This window comes from Bidens hawaiensis, unplaced genomic scaffold (assembly GCF_021521415.1).
Source record: "Bidens hawaiensis isolate Kalapana, Puna unplaced genomic scaffold, B.hawaiensis_p1.1 tig00012184_1, whole genome shotgun sequence".
NCBI classification, from domain to species: Eukaryota; Viridiplantae; Streptophyta; class Magnoliopsida; order Asterales; family Asteraceae; genus Bidens; species Bidens hawaiensis.
The window spans coordinates 299,688-315,411 of record NW_027491981.1 but is presented as its reverse complement, the minus strand read 5'-3'; the positions used below and the strand labels follow the sequence as shown (position 1 = coordinate 315,411).

General features: G+C 34.9%; 1 protein-coding gene across 1 annotated transcript; it reads left to right on the top strand.

Moving 5' to 3' along the window:
* Window positions 1–7,355: 7,355 nt before the first annotated feature.
* On the top strand, window positions 7,356–14,059 carry LOC143540263 (kinesin-like protein KIN-7N). Its single transcript, XM_077033369.1, has 17 exons — window positions 7,356–7,404; window positions 7,956–8,074; window positions 8,161–8,274; window positions 8,356–8,437; window positions 8,521–8,588; window positions 8,667–8,744; window positions 8,836–8,978; window positions 9,311–9,413; window positions 9,513–9,593; window positions 11,520–11,588; window positions 11,672–11,731; window positions 11,802–11,879; window positions 11,950–12,192; window positions 12,473–12,556; window positions 12,646–12,786; window positions 12,863–13,021; window positions 13,394–14,059. The coding sequence occupies exons 2-17, from the start codon at window positions 8,003–8,005 to the stop codon at window positions 13,820–13,822; spliced, it is 2,004 nt and encodes a 667-aa protein (XP_076889484.1). The 5' UTR covers window positions 7,356–7,404; window positions 7,956–8,002; the 3' UTR covers window positions 13,823–14,059.
* Window positions 14,060–15,724: the final 1,665 nt, after the last annotated feature.

Sequence of the window (15,724 nt, the reverse complement as noted above, 5' to 3'; positions counted from 1 at the left end):
ACCATACCTTTACTATTTTTTCTTGAGCGACACATGGCATTCTTGAACTGGCATCTTCTTTCTTTTCTTACTTAAATCCCATTCTCTGTTCGAGTCTAAGCATGTAGGATGCTTAAATCTCTCGAACTTATGCTCTGATACCAACTTGTAAGGCCCCGAACCCGGTGACCCTACTTTAGCGTCGGATTTACTCATAAACACAGTTCTTCAAATCAGAGTTTATTAAAAACTTTACGCGGAATATAAAACTTTCATAAAACATTACATATCAATTCATAATCATATCTTAAAACATTCCTCTTGTCTTTCAAAATCAAAACATAACTTATAAAACATATCAGATCTTCAGATGCCAGGCTTTAGTCTTCTGCCATGTGTCCTCCACTCAAGCCAGCTGTCTCATCCTACTCACCTGCGTGCATACTAAAAGTCAGCTACGCTGAGTGAGTTCTAGTTAATCATACAATACCATACAATACCTTATTACATACATACGTACTTAACCTCATAACTTTCTTTCATACACACATAAGTACTCACACCTTCATTCTTACTTACATACTTTCTTTACATTCATAATCATACGTTTTAAAGAGCCTTTCGCCCTATAACCTCACAGATATTATAAGGGTCTGGTCCCTAACATCACAGATATTATAAGGGTCTGGTCCCTAACATCACAGATATTATGAAGGTCTGGTCCCTATCCTCACAGATATTGTAAGGGTCTGGTCCCTAACATCACAGATATTATAAGGGTCTGGTCCCTAACATCACAGATATTATAAGGGTCTGGTCCCTAACATCACAGATATTATAAGGGTCTGGTCCCTAACATCACAGATATTATAAGGGTCTGGTCCCTAACATCACAGATATTATAAGGGTCTGGTCCCTAACATCACAGATATTATAAGGGTCTGGTCCCTAACATCACAGATATTATAAGGGTCTGGTCCCTAACATCACAGATATTATAAGGGTCTGGTCCCTTGTTTTCGAATATTAGTAGGGTTCGATTCCCTCTTCGTTACCATACAACCATACAACCGTCCTTTCCTTCTTTTATTAACTTTATTACGTTCATACACATAAACATACATATCATACCTACCATATTTATAACGTTACAACCTGACAGTACGTGCAATATCCGAAGATCGTTCACGTACCATCAAGCAATCATTCATACATATCACATATATCACATATGGCATACACTTATCACTTAGGATAAATGTATTAACAACACATCAAGTATGCACACAGCCCCGAAAACATAACAAGGAATGGGGCTAGAAACTCACCTGGACTCTGCTTCTTTCTTCTGATAGCTGTAAATCCCTTCTTTAACTGAGCTCGGCTGACTGAACAAGTTACACGTATCAATACTCGTCTGATCTAATCTGGTGGCCTAGTATTAGCTTACTTTAACTTATCGCTTTATAATTTATTTTCTAATCAAACTTGGCTTTAGGCGAAGTTAACCCTCGGGCGAACTTAGCTTCAGGCGAAGTTAAACCTTAGGCGAACTTGGCTTCAGGCGAAGTTAAACCTTAGGCGAACTTGGCTTCAGGCGAAGTTAAACCTTAGGCGAACTTGGCTTCAGGCGAAGTTAAACCTTAGGCGAACTTGGCTTCAGGCGAAGTTAAACCTTAGGCGAACTTGGCTTCAGGCGAAGTTATCCTTAGGCGAACTTGGCTTCAGGCGAAGTTATCCTTAGGCGAACTTGGCCGTAGGCGAAGTTATCCTTAGGCGAAGTTACGCTTGAAGGCGAAGTTACGCTTGAAGGCGAAGTTCATCAGGCGAACTTAATCTTGCAGGCGAAGTTATCGCGCTGCAGATCTGTTTGCCCATAAATCCTTCGTTTCTTAGCCAAATAACTCGATTTTGGTACCCACGGAATCGTATGATCGGCGCCTACAAATCCCAACCATCAAATCGGCCTAAAATCGACGTTTTAGGGGTCCGATTTGGGCAGTTTGGGTTTCGGGTCCGGTTAACCCATCCAATCCTAACCATTTTCAGTAATATTAGCTTTGTTGGATTTGTTCTTACCTTACCAACTCAGATCTATCAACAAAATCTCGGGTCTCGGCTTCGAATCTTGATCGGTTAGAATGTGTGTGTTTTGAGTGTGTGTGTATGTATGTGTTTAGGAGAGTGGGGGAAATATGAAAGATATTTTGGGATTTTGGGGGTATTTATATCTCTGAAATCCCATTCTCATTTAACCCATCTCAATTAATCCAAATCCATAACCAACGTCCATTACCCGACACTAGCCCGACCCATACCAACTCCTACTCTTTTATTTATTTCCTGATAACCCGAGTAAACTTTCCCTCTATTATTAAGTAATATAATTAATATTATCTTGAAATTTCGGGATGTTACATAACAGGATTCAGGTGAGTTTCTAGCCCCATTTATGTGTTATGTTTTCGGGGCTGTGTGCATACTCAATATGTTTGTTAATACGCTTATCTTAAGAGATAAGTGTATGCCTTATGTGAATAATGTGAAATGTATGAATGATTGCTTGATGGTACGTGAACGATCTTCGGATATTGCACGTACTGTCAGGTTGTAACGCTATGTATAAGGTAAGTATGATATGTATGCTTATGCCTATGAATGGGATAAAGTTAATAAAAGAAGGAAATGATGGTTGTATGGTTGTATGGTTACGAAGAGGGTACCGGGCCCTAATAATACTCGAGGTATGATGTATGGTTGTATGGTAACGAGGAGGGAATCGAACCCTACTAATATTCGAGAACTAGGGAACCGAACCCTACTAATATTCGAGGAAAGAGGGTACCGAGCCCTAATAATACTCGAGGAAGGAGGGTACCGAGCCCTAATAATACTCGAGGAAGGAGGGTACCGAGCCCTAATAATACTCGAGTAAAAAGAGTACCGAGCCCTAATAATACTCGAGGAATGTAGGGCGTAATGCTCTTTATAACGTAAGATATGAAAGCAAGTTAATACAAAAAGAAAGTATGAAAGTATGAAAGTATGAATGAAAGAATATAAGTTTATGTGTATTGTATAATGTATGATTAACTAGAACTCACTCAGCGTAGCTGACTTTTAGTATGCACGCAGGTGAGTAGGATGAGCCAGCTCGCTTGAGGAGACACGTGGCACTGAATAAGAGGCTGGCATCGGAAGACTCAAGACGTTTAAGTCTAATGTTTGTTTATTTTGAAAGACAAAATGATGTTTTAAGACAAGATGTGTTTTGTTATGAAATGTTTTATGAAAGCTTTTATATTCCGCGAATGTTTTAATTAACTCTGATATTTAGAACTGCGTTTATGAGTAAATCCAACACGAAAGTAGGGCTACCGGTAACGGGGCCTTACAAACATCCCAGAAAAATTTCGATTAAGAGAATTTTTTCCGATTTTGCCACCAAAAATTCATCGAAAATTATCGGAAAATAAATATTTTTCGCCAAAATTTTCAAGAATGATGTCTCACTTATGAGGAGTATCCAGGAAAAAATTCGTTCAAGTAAAATTTTCCCGCCAAATAATTTTTTTTTTAGTTTTCAAGTTTTTTTAATTCTTTTTATATGTTCATTCGCTTCTCAAAACATGGTTTCCATGGGATTCAAAGATAAAGCCCACATCACCCACTCTTTTCAAAACATGAGTTTTAGTTGATAAACTCTTCAAGCCGCAGTTGCATGGTCAAAACGAGCCTATTGACTAGCCACACCAACGTTCTCCTCCCTCCAGTAAATTCTCCAGAACTTAACGTATTTTTTTTTAACGAATGAACTCTCCATTCGTTATAAATATCCACCCCATTTGTTAACTTAGTTCGTGCTCTCCATTCTTAATTCGTTATAACAATCACACGAATGGCCTTCCATTCGTTAAGATATCCACTTCGTCGTACACATTAATGAATTACCTTAATTCGTTACCTTTAACTTAACGAATTACCTTAATTGGTTATCATTAATTTAACGAATTACCATGACGAATTAACTTAACGAATTGCCTTAATTCGTTATCTTTAATTTAACGAATTACCTTAATTCGTTAAATTTTACATTCGTTAAGTTTCCATAACGAATTGCTACAGTAACTTAACGAATCAGGTTGTTGGATCTGTAACAGATCACCGGAAAAGCGTGTTTTGCCGGAAAAAGTGGTTATCTCGCCGGAAAATCGTAGATCTGGCCGGATTCTGGAAATTTGAACTTCAACCATGGTAGATTCATCAAAACCACATAATTAACCACGAAAATCACACCGAAAGCTCAGAATTTCATTGCGATTCCAAATCTAACATCAATTTAACTTAACAAAGACCGAATCATCATAAACTGAATCAAACCATAACCATGCTCTTCCATGGCAGATCCTTCAATACACCATAACTTAACACCAAATTACACAGGAAGATTCGTATTACATCAACAAACACGAATCTACCATCAATTCCACCAATAACACACTAATTTACTCCAGATCTGACCAAAACCCGATGAACACTATTTTGACCAGAGTCATACCTTAATCGATGCACCGAGAGCAGCCGTCTGCTCTGATACCAAATGTGAAAACCTTCCAAGATCTAGCCACGTTGATACATCAATTAAACAATACGAATACACGAGATCTAAACGTTAAACACATACTTTATTGATAAATATGGATGAATACATAATGGTGAATAATAATAAGTTATCGAGATAATAACTTAGATCTAGATCTCTCTCTATCTATGTACTAGCTCTCTCACTCAATTATGAACATAATCTACCTATTTATAAGCCAAAGCACAATTCACAATAAATATACATTAAATACAAAGACTAGACAACCTATAACTTATTCGATCACTACGGACACCAAAATCGTGCACCAACAATCAATGTGATTGACTAACGACTAGAGCTGAGCAGGGTTCGGTTTGGTTTGCTTATTAGGCGAAACCCATATCGAAACCGAAGTAATCGGTTATTTGAATATACAAGCCGTTCGGTTTTCGGTTATTTTCGGTTTCGGTTCGGTTCGCTTATTAGGCGAAACCCATACCGAAATCTAACTAATCGGTTATTTGAATATACAAACGTTCGGTTTTCCGGTTATTTTCGGTTTCGGTTCGGTTCGCTTATTAGGCGAAACCCATACCGAAACCGAACTAATCGGTTATTTGAATATACAAACGTTCGGTTTTCCGGTTATATTCGGTTTCGGTTCAGTTATTTTCGGTTTTTTTTCAATTCCGTGTAGACATTGCGAAAAAAAAAATTAAAAATGAAAATGCATATTTTAAGCTTGTTTAAGAATGCATTAGAGTACCACATATATATTGAATTAAAAAAAAAACAAAATTAGACACGTGTTACAAAGTTAAAAATTCAACAAAGTTCTTAATTAAATAACATTATATGTGTAGTCACAATCTTCACTCATCATCTTATTTATTTTCAAAGTTTAGCCTATTCCACATCATCTTGATAATCTTTATTACCGTCAATCGGTTCAGTTAGGTTTTTCAAAAAAAACAAAAAATTAACCGTCGGTTGATGCTTGGGTTCGATTTTTTCAGTTAATTAGGTTTTGGTTCGGTTAATTCGGTTTTTGGCTCAGCCCTACTAACCACCCCATTAGTATGGATTTACTATTTTATTTATATCACAATCATTAACATTCATATACGAATTGAATTGTTACTTTTGAATGACATTATTTAATTACCAAGAAATTCGAGAAGCATTAGGCAATATGTAGTGGGCGCGAAGGGGCTAGAACAACCCCCCCCCCCCCCCCCCCGCGATTTTTGGGCGATAAGGGGCGGGGGCGGATTGTTAATGTCGCCTAAACTTGTGAGAAAATAATAATATTTTATTAATTTGACCGTTTGACAACGGTAAAAAATAAAAAAAAATTAATTAAAACAATATATTTATATATCTATATAAACATAAACCTTCTTCACCATTTCATATCCTTCTTCTCCATTTCACATCTATATAAACAAACACATTCTTCAAAAAATCTAACAAAATGAATCCTACAAACAACCCGAACCAACCGAAACCCGTGGAACTCACCGCTATCATGACAGAAATGATCAAAAAACACGAAAAGTGTTTCGAGGAATTCAACGATGCCATAAGAGAAACCAACAAACAACACGAAAAGATTGCCGCTATGTTGAAATTGCGGGAAATGAGTAAAGAATACGAATATCTCAAAGTGGCCGGGTTACACGAAGATGCCGCATTATTGTAACGACAACAAATTGAAAAAAATGCGCGAATATTATGGATATTAGTATTTTTTTAGTTATGTATTTTTTTAATTTTTAGTTATGTATTTTTTGTATTTCTTTTTAATTTTAATGCATTTTTATTTAATTATTTGAATAAATTGGTTTTTATTTAATTAGTTTAATTATAAAAAGAAAATAATAAAAAAAGACACTGTGGGCCCAACTTGTAGCCCCTAGTCCCTTACACTATTACACACAAAAACAAATTTTCACTCCTTGCTGACTGGGCGCCATGTGTCACAATTCGCCCCCCAATTGTAGCCCCTCCACTACACATAGCCTTAGTATGTATGTAAACTATAGTAATCTATACTATATAATAAATAAAAGTTTTCTTATGCCACATGTCATTCTCTTATGTATTATTATTTTTTCTTCCCGCCTCTGTCTCCTATTAATTATACTACCTTTTAAAAGTTATTTTTATATATTTTTTGTTTAATAAATTTTCTAATTGCTTTTACAAAACATATATTATATTTTTAAAAAACGTTTTATAAAACATTTTTATAAACTGAACATTTTCATTATTCAACGGGATCATTGTTAAAAACACGTGGATCTTAATTGAACCTGGTCTGCCTTCTTTTCACCTGTAACCGTAATATCTTTCTTTCTATCCATATTTTGTCGATCAAAACCTTAATAATTCTCCTTTACTGTACATTCTTCAACTAATCGAACATTTTCTTCTATTGATGATTTGTTCGTATTGTTTCGATTGTACCGTTTATGTTCTCATAATACTATTTTACTTTAGTTGCTACCATATTTTTAGTGTATTATCTAATGTTGTATCGAAAGAAGTATTTAGAGATTTATGATTTATTTTTAAGTTTGTGAATAGTAGTTATAATTAAATTTCAGACTTACTTAGTGTATTACTTAACTTTATTTATCAAAAGTTATTACTTACAAAATCTAAGTTGTACCACCTAATTATTATTATTATTATACTTCCTTCCTTCCTCTTCTTTTTTTCTTTACTTGCTTGTAATTCATTCATTCTACTTACACAGATCATGTTTTCGACCACGATTGCTCGAATTCTAGCGTTTACCAAGGACATTATCCATGCCGTTCTTCAAGGCTTCAATGGTAACTAACTAACCTTAATTTCTCTTTCATTTCAATCGATTTGAATATCGAATTTTCAAACTAATCGAATCGAATTTCTCAAATAATTTATTTTTTGTAGCCTGCATTTGTATTCACTTTCGATTAAAACTTCATTATATGATTCGTATTTGTATTATTTTTCCTATTCGAATTTCAAGTTCTCCCAAAGTAAACAAATACCAAAATTATAATTGTAACACCAGACATAAATTTGAAGTGGCCACAAATCACAATACGACATTATAAAAATTCAAAATAAAATACCAATAACATTCAACACAGGAAGTCGAGTACATCCACTCCACATTAAAAGTTCCAAGCTTAAACATTCTAAATAATGTACCAATAACATACACAAAATTACAAGTAATATTATATATTTACGTATACATAAAAATATAAATATATACACACATACCTTTGTATATTTAATTTGAATCTTGATTAATCGAATTGAATCAAATCGAACATCGAATTCTGAACACCCCTACTTCACTTACTTAATAATTCATTTGTTCCGGAGCGACCAGGTACTGCTTTTGCTTATGGACAGACAAGCAGTGGCAAAACTTTTACGATGAATGGATCACACAATGATCCAGGAATTATTCATCGCGCTGTCGAAGATATCTTTTCCAAAACAAACACGGTATCTATCAGATCAGATTACTTCTTCTTACCACTATTTTTAAGCCGCCGCCAAAGTATAACTATCAACATTTGCTTGCTTTGCAGTCCACTGATAGGGAGTTTCTCATTAGAGTCTCTTACATGGAGATATATAATGAAGAAATCAACGACCTTTTTGCTGTTGAGAATCAGAAGCTGCAGATTCATGAAAGTTTGGAGGTACTGGCACTCTATTTTATAATATATTACGTCACATTACGGTAGAAATGCTCTCCTTTTGCTGATGTATACTTGTTGCAGCGTGGTATATATGTTGCGGGCCTTAGGGAGGAGATTGTTAATAGTGCTGATCAAGTACTTAAACTCATTCAAATGGGGGAAAGTAGGTTTGACTATATTTTCAGATTTTTTATTTTATATGCTAGTTATTACAGTTAACCATATGAAACTGCTTGCTTCTTTCAGCCAATAGACACTTTGGTGAGACTAATATGAATGCACGAAGTAGTAGATCTCACACCATCTTTCGGATGGTATGTAGTTACTTTTGTCATTGTTGATGTTAGTGTCATTTAATTTAGTATGGTTTATAAGCCATTATATAATCTCAGGTGATTGAGAGCAAGGGGAAAGACTCAGGTTCTAATGAGTATTCAACTTTGGATGATGCCATCCGTGTTTCTGTCTTGGTTTGTAACCTTTTTATCTTATAGTTTATTTGGTAATGTAAATTATTATCGTATCCGTGTTTTGAGTTTTTCTTCTCTATCTGGGAACTAGAATTTGGTAGACTTAGCTGGGTCTGAACGGATTGCCAAAACTGGAGCTGGTGGAGTTCGATTGAAGGAGGGAAAGCACATCAACAAGAGTTTAATGATTCTTGGCAATGTCATCAACAAATTGAGTGATGGTGCAAAGCAAAGGTACATGTTTACGACTCTACGTCTAGTCTAGTTGTGTAACACCCCTATTTCCTGCAAGTAGTAACTTCTTAAAACAATAGATATATCGATATGTTTATCAATCCTCTGGTATTTGGCAATACTAAATAAACTGACCCAGAGGCCTATTTTTCTAGCTTATCACCCAAATTTAATTACATCCTTCTTTCGCATAAGTTGGTTTGTTTGTTTTTAAACGATACTACTTCACTTAATATAATTTTTACTTACTATTTCCTAGCACCTGAAGCAAATTTCATCTGATAGAACAGGTGCTATAAGTTGATAGCAAAATGATTACATTCTTTTTGCAGGGGACATATTCCTTACCGTGATAGCAAGCTGACCCGTATCCTTCAACCTGCACTTGGTGGCAATGCAAAAACATCAATTATTTGTACTGTGGCACCAGAGGAGGTATAGCGACATCATTTTCATTGTCATGTTTTCTTTCTTACACAATTGTGTACTACATGTTAATTTTTGTTGTTGTTTAAATGGTACATGTATATGTAGGTTCATATAGAGGAAACCAAGGGAACACTTCAGTTTGCTAGTAGAGCTAAACGTATCACCAACTGTGTTCAAGTAAACGAGGTTGGTCTTGTTCTTTATACCATTCTCTTTTGCGATAATTGTAGCATATGATATTGTAGCTTTTGTGTAGGCTGTCCTAAAGAGGCCATCATTTTGGTCTAAGTAGTAAAAAGTACACAGTGCACCCGCAAAGGGATGCCTGTTGCCTAGGCGCAAGGTGAAAAAAAGTGCACATCCGTGAAGAAAAGTGCAATAAGAAAAATTAATATATGATAGGCAAAGATTATGTTAAGATCTAATATTCAAGCAGGCAACTTTATTCAAAATGAGATAAAACAGCCCGATTCGAGAGGGGCAATGTCTCCAATTACAAAATACTTTTTGATGAAAAACTAGAATCAGAAATACACAAATAAGAAGCCTGCTTTTATTAACCCAAAACGTGTAACTACTGGCATAGGAACAACTCCTTACTCTTTTATCTTCCTGTTAATAAAGGCCATATTAATTGCTCCCCACTCTTCCAACTTACCACTAACTCCTTGACCAAATGGATCCAGTTTAAACCCAAAAACAGAATTCAGCTGGCCCGTATTGGCATTTGTGGCCCGTTTCCTTCTTCTCGAGTATACTTTAATCGGGCCTTTATCAGATTATTAATAATTCAATACTGTTTTACAAAGTAAAAGACCTAATATAGTTATTTTAAAACAAAGTCCAAAAAGTAATGACAAGGTGATCATTTTAAATGTGATTTTGATTCCACATTGCTTCATCATGTAAATAATTTTGGGAAGTGAGATGTCTAAACAAGGAAGCATAAGCTAGTTCAGACTTTGTTTAGGTTGGTACAGGCTTAGGCCTGCTTTTGGGTGGTTCAGACCTGGTTTTGGTGGGTTCAGACTTCAGACCCATTTTTGGCCAGATCAGTCCATTTTTTGATATTTTGATTATATATAGTTAAAAGGGGGTAGAAGATCTAGAGACACACATACATTTAGGGAGAGACAATCTTGCCGGTTAATTATTGCCCATGAAGTTTGATTGAGTAGTAAAGGTTTCGTTTTTTAAGTTTTTCTGTAGTTGATAAAATACACTGTAAGAGGAAACATATCCATCCTATCTGGGAAGTGTATACCTTGTTTCTATAAGAAAAGAAGTATATGCATCATACTAGTGTTTCTTGGTATTAGTATATTGATTTAAGATACTTATTGACTAACTGAACAATGCTGCTGTATGGCTTCAACAGTAACTGTATTTGCTCTTTATTCTTTTGTTATGTATTTCACTGTAATCTATGTACTTAAGACATTAGAAACACATATGGCCCAAGCATAATGCTCATTCTTCTTGTTTATTTTCAAAAATATGGAGTGAGACACTAGTCATACTTAGGGCTGCTCAAAAAGTTCGCGGCTCAGTCAAAGCCGGCTCAGCTCGAATTTAAACAAGCCGGCTCAACTCGATTTCTAAACGAGTTGAGCTCGAGCCAGGGTCGGCTTGGCTAGGCTCGTTGGCTCGTTTAGATTAAACCTTAAATTTTACTATCTATATATAATAATAGCCTACCAAGAAAAGAAAAATTATACATATATTATGCCACTCGATCATTAAAACATTATAAAAAATAACAAAATTATAACATATAACGTTATACATTCTCTAGTTTATAAATTTTATATAATATGTATGTTTAAGTTATATTTTTGTGTTTTATATATCAAAATTTGTACAAAAATAAATAAATTAATTAAAGGAGCTCGGATCCAGATCTAAACGAGCTGAGCTCGGGCTTGATTTTTCAGCTCGATGAAGAAAATGAGTTGAGCTCGAGCCAATTCGTTTAACTTCGAGCACACCCTGGCTCGGCTCAATTACAGCCCTCATACCGTGGTACTGAAGCATATATTGACCTTATCTTTTATTTATTTATGTTTTGTTGTCCATTGTTATTAAGGTTAAATGGTTTTTTATTCTCAATAGATTCTGACAGATGCTGCCTTGCTGAAGCGCCAAAAACTCGAAATAGAGGAATTACGCTTGAAACTTGAGGTGAGGTGTTTATTACATCTTGTTTTGAGGTTGTGCCACTGCCACCAAGGTTAGAACTTTAATGCAGTGTACTACTTTGATAGGGATCTCATGCGGGGGTTTTGGAACAAGAAATCTTGAAACTGAGAAATGATATGCTCAAGGTAAGTTTATTCAGTTTAGTCATCATCTTCTTTTATAGTTAACTCGATTGTTTATGTTTCCATTTATCAGTATGAACTAGAACGTGAAAAGCTTGCTATGGAATTGGAGGAGGAGAGGAAATCACATAGAGAAAGAATCTCAGCCCAGGTAAGACTTCATTAGTTATTATTGTTATGTTTCATCTATACCGCTGGCTGATAATTTAGATTGTTTGTAGGGTAGCGAATCCTTAACACAAGAAACCGTTGACACACAAGGAGATGCTTTTAGTACTCCTACTTTTAAACCAGCTCCACATGCATTTGTTGCTAAACGATCTTATAAATTGACACCACCTGAATATAGCCCTCTTCCATATGAATGTGGTGTTGTTGCTGATGAAGACACGTGGTTCAAGATGAACAATGGTTTCATACCTGATCTTGATTTACTTAGTATGACTCCTGCAAAACAAGATTCTGTAAGTTCCAACTTTTCATGTTTTCTCCTACTTGTTTTCTTAATGAAACGCGGGTTGCTTAACTAGTATCATCTTTGGCATTGTAACAAGCCTATTATTTATAATCATCAACACTAAAGCCAAATTCAGTTGAGTTAATATTTAGATAATCACTTATATTTTCTAATACAACCTATCACATGCTTTAGGATGTAATCACACTACTATATAAAATGAATGATGTTAAACTATGTTGCCAATATGCATTTTATATAAAACCGCACACGCATAATTTTTACAGGATTGTCAAGTTGGCAATTACAAAGAATTTCAGAATCTTCAAAGACAAGTGCAGGAAGCTAATAGTGAAAAAACTGAATTTGAGGTTAGTTTGTTTCTCTATCACGTGATTTTCTACATCAAATCTTATCGAGAAGGATATCTAAACTTATTTTGTTTCAAATCGCACTACAGAAAAAGTATAAAGAACAGTTACAGTTGAACAACCAACTTGTGGAGGAGATATCGAAACTTAAGAGAGAAGCTGAGGAAATTCCTAATAGGTTGAGGGAGTCTTGCAAAGCCGTAAACGAGGAAATATCTTCTACTTTTCAGGTACCATGCATACACATTGCAAAGCCACAAATGAGGTGAAATTGACATGCATAATGAATCTTGTTGACTTGAACAGAGTTTGGTAGCGGATGACAAATCCACGGCTGCAAAATTGTTTTCTAGAACAAGTGAATTTGTGACGTTTCTCATGTCAACGTTTGAAGCAAATATGTTTAAGAATGAAGGAAATGAAAGCAGTTCTAGAAAAGATGAACAAGGAAGCAACAAAGACAAGGTAGATGCCTGGACAAAACTATCAACAAGTTACTACATGCGCATTTTGATATTTTTCATCATCTTAATCTTGAGTCTGTTGTCTACCCTGCATTTTAGTCAGGTATAATAGGAGGTTAGTGTTCAAACTTTATTGATTGTTAGTATATCTTTTATACATAGAATAGCTTTTAGGAGAAAACTAGATTGGGCATCATGGAGTGGAAAGGCAAAAGTAAGCATATATTTTTTTTTCAAGTTTTTATAATATTTGTTCAAGCACTTCCCATGATAAGGTACTCATTAGTTAGACCAATTCAGTATCCCTTACTTGCATGCATGATTGTCTTTTCACTTTTATTTTGGTTCTAAGAATATTCAAACGTGAATTTAGGACCGCCCACAAGTTGTTTCTTGGAAGACGGAACTAAGTAGTGAAATTGAATTGATCAAGGAAATGTACAAGAACATGGAACAAGAGTTAGATACTAATAACCGCCTTCTCAAAGCTTCTAAAGAAAGAGTTGATGGCCTTGAAAGGGAGTCTCAGCTTTTGTTAGCAGAAAGAGATGAGCTGCTTCTAACCGTATCTGATTCATCGAAAAGACTCGCATCACTGAGTCAGCAAAATGAAAAGATTTTGCAGGATCTGTCCTGTGAAATTCAGAAGAGGAAACGTCTGGAGGAAGAAATCAAACAGTTTAGTATTGCTTTTGCTTCTCGCCAAAGGTCACTCATCTCATTCCATTGCGACTTTCAATCTAAACTAGAAGATCATTTGAAAGCTCAAAGTCTACCCAAGTCTTTTGATTTCTCTTCTTGATACCGTAAAATATACCTTGTATGCTTCTATAACTACTTTGTTCTTTTATCTCGTGTATTTAAAGATTTATGTGGTTTGTGCTCATTCATTATGTCCAAATGGTAGAATACTACAACATTTTAAGGTTTCCACTCTGGTGTCAAAATGACTGACACTAAGATGTTTCCACTCGCTTGCTTATTTAGCACAATAACTAGTGATTAATTAACACTTTGGCATCATAGAAAAGTTAGAATTCCTAAGTTATTTTAAGTTACAAAACAGAAACACTAATCATAGAATGAATGTTTAACTACAACCTATACTGCTTACTCAGCAAACAAAATTGTGAGAACAAATACGACGCTACCAGAACTCATGTGCCGCATATCTAATAAATCGAACCACTACTAAAGTAAAGTCGTATTATACCACACCACAAGAATCTTAAGAGTGACCAAAAAACTGATGTGTCTCATTTAAAGGTTTTTAGATGCTTAACATATGCTCATGTTGGGTAAACTTTACAATCCTCAAACCATCTAACCAAGAAATTTATAATCAGCCATAACACATTATTTGATGAAATGCAAGTTGGAGCACTCAAACTAAGTCCTCGGGAACTCATTGTATACTATTATTTAAATAATCATAATACTCAAATATAATTAGTATTTAAAGCAGGCCGGGTTAAATTGCACTCTTACAAACTCGCCGTGAAGCGCGGTACACCCACTAGTATATTCTAACATGGAGAATGAAAGAAATAATCAACCAAGTTTAATGAGTGGGCCTCACTATAAATCAAATTGGAGTTGGGCTAGCCATTGCAAATTAAAAATAAAGGCTAAGAAGGCCCATGAGGGCTGGTAATGGCCTTACAGAGTTATGGGAATTAAAATTTAAAAGGAACAGTCGGCACTCGGCAGTCCTGGGGCTTTTTGGTATCGGGTTCGAGGAAAACAACACGTTCGTTTCATAAAATTCATAGGAATTTAAAGAAATTGGAATTTAAATCCCGCGACATGACGTGTTCGATTTGACAAGAGATGGAATAAGAATTTAGGTGAATTCCAATGAAATACCATATTGAGTGGAATTCGTAAATCTTTCCGACTTTAAAAAAAAGTTGATAAAAACCGATGAAATGTTTTAGACGTATCCCATCCCCCCAGCCCTCCCCAAATTTTTTTTTTGCTTGTTTATTCTTTTTTTTACCAAAACAAATACGGAGTAATATATCTTTTGAGTTGAGAATGAGGGGCCCACTCCCATCCAAAAAAAAGTAATTTTTTTCTTTCATTTTTTTAATTAAGAAAAAAACGATTTCATACAATATTAGCTAAAGATAACACAATCACACAAAGAAAAGGCAACACTCAAAGTCCCACCAGAAAAGTAAATTAACCGACCAACATAAAATTTAGAAGGGCATACACATAATCAAAGCAAAAGCAAATAACATGAACTAAATTCTGACAAAAAATTACCTGCGATGTCATAAAAGATTGTTGCCATCGATCTTATAATAAATTATGAACACACTCTAATCTACGGCGGAAATGTCAGGGCGTGAACTGATTTTTCACAGCTCGGAATGTACTATCATGAAATTTTAAAGCGACAATATCTAATTAATTTATTTATTATCAAGCAACATTTAAATACAACAAAAATAAAGAAAATTACAAATACAAAACCAACTATTATTATATATGTTTATTATCCTAAAGTTATCTTCACGTGAGTAGACCACCATCCAATCTATAACCTGCAAATGCGTACAAAATATATATTTGTCAATAATACATGTTGAGTGAGTAGATCACCAGTTTTGACACAAACAAAAATGGTAATATATAATGATATAAATGAATGAATAAAAATAGGCAGAACTGTTATATGTGTGTATAAACAACGAAA

Coding starts and splice junctions, on each gene's coding strand:
- LOC143540263 (XM_077033369.1), top strand. CDS start 8,003: ATGAATGGATCACACAATGATCCAGGAATTATTCATCGCGCTGTCGAA. Junction 8,275..8,355: donor AGATTCATGAAAGTTTGGAG/GTACTGGCACTC, acceptor TACTTGTTGCAG/CGTGGTATATATGTTGCGGG. Junction 12,787..12,862: donor AAATATCTTCTACTTTTCAG/GTACCATGCATA, acceptor TGACTTGAACAG/AGTTTGGTAGCGGATGACAA.